Source organism: Apis dorsata, unplaced genomic scaffold (assembly GCF_000469605.1).
Source record: "Apis dorsata unplaced genomic scaffold, Apis dorsata 1.3 scaffold_125, whole genome shotgun sequence".
In the NCBI taxonomy this organism is placed as follows: Eukaryota; Metazoa; Arthropoda; class Insecta; order Hymenoptera; family Apidae; genus Apis; species Apis dorsata.
Window position 1 is genome coordinate 181,103 of NW_006263418.1, and position 3,459 is coordinate 184,561.

Below are 3,459 nucleotides of genomic sequence, written 5' to 3' on the forward strand. Positions count from 1 at the left end.
ATTTGAGCGAGCGCGGGGCCAACGAGGAGATCGAGGAGATCACGAGATGCACCGTTTGCGGCCGTGTTTGCCGCTCGTTGGAGGAGCTGCAGCAACACCACAGGGAGATCCATCCTGCCACTACGCCCACGCTCGCCGTCAGCGAGAAACACGTATACAAGTATCGATGCGGCCAGTGCAGCCTCGCGTTCAAGACGCTGGAGAAGTTGCAGCAACACTCGCAATATCACGCCATCAGGGACGCGACCAAGTGCGCCCTCTGCGGAAGATCGTTTCGCTCGGTCCAGGCGCTCCAAAGACACCTCGAATCCGCCCACGCGGATCTCCACGAGGACGAGTTGGCCCAGTACAAGCAGAGCTTGTTGCACGCCCATCCGCTCCTCCAGGCGCTCACGGAGGAGGCGCTGCGCAGGCAGGGCAGCCTCGTCGGGGAGCAGAACGTCGAGGACGATGCCAGCAAGGCGGAAGAGGAGGAGAGCGACGCGAGCGACTCGTCGCCTTTGCACAAGGAGCAACGCCTTCTGGAGGATTATCTGAACAGCCAGCCGGTAGCCGAGGATTCTTATCACGATCCAGGGAGAAAGTTCAAGTGTCATCGTTGCAAAGTCGCGTTCACAAGGCAGAGTTACTTGACAGGTCACAACAAGACGTTGCTGCATCGCAAAGGGGAGAAAATGTCTTACCCTATGGAGAAGTATCTGGATCCGAATAGACCGTACAAGTGCGATGTTTGCAAAGAGAGTTTCACTCAGAAGAATATTCTCCTCGTCCATTACAATAGCGTGAGCCATCTGCACAAATTGAAGAGGGCCATGCAAGAGCAAGGTAACAACAACACGTTGATCTCCGTGGTTCCACCTGCCAGTCCGACAGAATCGCCAGATTCTCAGCAAGATCAGGACAAGAAACCGTACAAATGTAACATATGCAAGGTAGCCTATTCCCAAGGTAGCACTTTGGACATTCACATGAGGAGCGTGCTCCATCAGACCAGGGCCAGTAAATTACCAGATCTCGCTGCGAGCGGCCAACTCGACCTCGCGCGTCCCCTGATCGAACAGCCTCCACCTAGCAGCCCTAACAGTCCACCTGTCAACACCAGCACTTCTGGGAATAGCGGTGCAATGCTGTCCTGTCCTCGCTGCAGCGCTCTCTTCGTGAACCAAGAGCAGCTCGCCACTCATCAACAACTGTATTGCATCTTCAGTAATCCTTTGGCGTTGTTTCAACAATTGGCGGCTTCGCAACAGCTCGCTTCGTCCGCGCCAGCGAAAACACCGCCTCCAACCTCCACAACGCCGGGTCCTCAGCAGCACATGCAGCAGAGTGCACAACACTCCACGCAAACCGCCCAGGACATCCTCTCTCAGCCCCGTCACAAGACGTCACAGATGTACAAGCATCTTTTGGAGAGCTTTGGCTTCGATCTGGTGATGCAGTTCAACGAGAATCACCAAAGGCGTCAGCGCAAGGAGGAGGAGGCGGCAGCCGCGCTTCAGGCCCAGCAGGAACAACAGAAGCAGGAGCAACAGAAACAAGCCCTCGCCGCTCAAGCTGCTCGGGAGAGAGAGGAAGAAGCCGAGGAGCACACGGATGATGACGTTATACCGGAATTGACCAGAAGCACCTGCCAACATTGCAACAAAGAATTCAGCAGTGTTTGGGTGCTGAAGGCACATTGCGAGGAGGTGCACCGCGACTTGGTGCCTCGAGAATTCTTAGAGAAATACGCTCAACAGTTCAAGTGTGAATACGAGAAGAAAAGCGTGGTGGTGACAGTTGCAACGTCCTCTTCCACGTCATCTGGGCCCAGAAGTTCGACACCAGCTTCTGGCCAACCGCAAGATCTCAGTTCGGACAAAGAGCAACGAGAGAAAGTGAAGGAGGAGATTATCGAGAACAAGGATAGAATCAGTAAAACGCCAGAAGCTACTTCCACAACACCAGCGACCACTCCAGCTCTGAGCAATACTCCAGTGTCGAGCACTGATTCCACCACACCCACCGTATTGCCAACCAATCCTCAGCATCACATTCAACAGCATCAGCAGCAACAGCAGCAGCAACAACAACAGCAGCAGCAGCAGCAGCAGCATCAACAACAACAACAACAGCAGCAACAGCAGCAACAACACGCTCAACTGACTTTGGCACAACAAATGACGGAAATGCAAGCTGCTCTGAACGCTATGGCCGCATCTCAGCTGCAACAACAGCTTCAACAGTATCCTGGATTGATGATGGGTATGATGGGATTACCGCTTGGATTAAATGTTCCTGCTTTGGCTGCTATGAATCTTCAACCCCCATTGGTGCCAATGATGTTACCGCCACCACCGTACGATGGTACAGCCACCGGATATCCGCCTATTAATGCTCAAGCTGATCTCCTAGCCAAACAACATCTCGCCTTGCAGCAACAACAAGCAGCAGCCGTGAGTAATTTTATGATCCATTGTATTCTTATTTTGAGTTCATATTATATTTATTATCAATTATATCGTTATTATATATTTTATTGAAAGTGTATTTTGACTTTTTCTCGATTAGTGTTTTCGTTTCAATGTTTAATTTTGAATATCTGTCAAATTTTTTTACTTTGCTTAAAAATATACATTTTTTTTGTAAGAAAAATGATCTAAAATACTTGATTTATGATCAGGAAATGTGAACTGTTCGAAGATTCTCATTGTCAATGAGAAGATAAAAGTATTCGATAAATTAATCAATGTAATTCATTTATATCAATCTCATTATCACTAGACTGCGAATTTTTATGTAGAAAACATTTCATACATTTCGTGCATTTTGTACACTTGATATAAACGTTCAACGAGATTAAAGTATGATTTATCAGATAAACGTATATTTTATTACAAATTAGATGTAAAAATCCGCATTCTATCACTTTCCATACGATCATTCATAATCTCTGATAATGGCATTACGAGGAATCGGAATGCAAAAAAAAAAAAAAAATGAAATTAGAAGCAGACCCTGTCAAAGCGAATAAACCAACCTGGTAAATTATCCTCGAATTTGCGAACGAGAAAGAAAGCACAGGCGACCTTTTCTTACAGGCAAACGCGGCTGCCTCGCAGAAACGAGCGCGAACACGCATTACCGACGAACAGCTAAAGATATTACGGGCGCATTTCGACATCAATAATTCCCCCGGCGAGGAGCAGATTCTAGACATGGCTGCCCAAAGCGGTCTACCGCCCAAAGTGATCAAACACTGGTTCAGGAATACGTTGTTCAAAGAACGGCAGCGCAACAAGGACAGCCCTTACAACTTCAACAATCCGCCTAGCACGACCCTGAATCTCGAGGAATACGAGAAAACGGGGGAGGCGAAGGTGACCCCGTTGAATTCGAGCGTGTCCGGGAGCAGTTCCTCGGACGACAAAAGCCCAAACAAACAGGCGACCCCGCCACCCACGGCCACGTCAGTCAACA

The 3,459-nt window shown here is 49.0% G+C and overlaps 1 protein-coding gene across 1 annotated transcript in view; it reads left to right on the forward strand.

The window, feature by feature from the left end:
• LOC102681195 (zinc finger homeobox protein 4) overlaps positions 1–3,459 on the forward strand; it is an 88,575-nt gene that overhangs the window by 81,271 nt on the left and 3,845 nt on the right. The window contains 2 exon segments of the mRNA XM_031509072.1: positions 1–2,435; positions 3,081–3,452. The exon segment at positions 1–2,435 is cut by the window's left edge and continues 19 nt beyond it. Coding sequence (XP_031364932.1) covers positions 1–2,435; positions 3,081–3,452 — 2,807 coding nt within the window.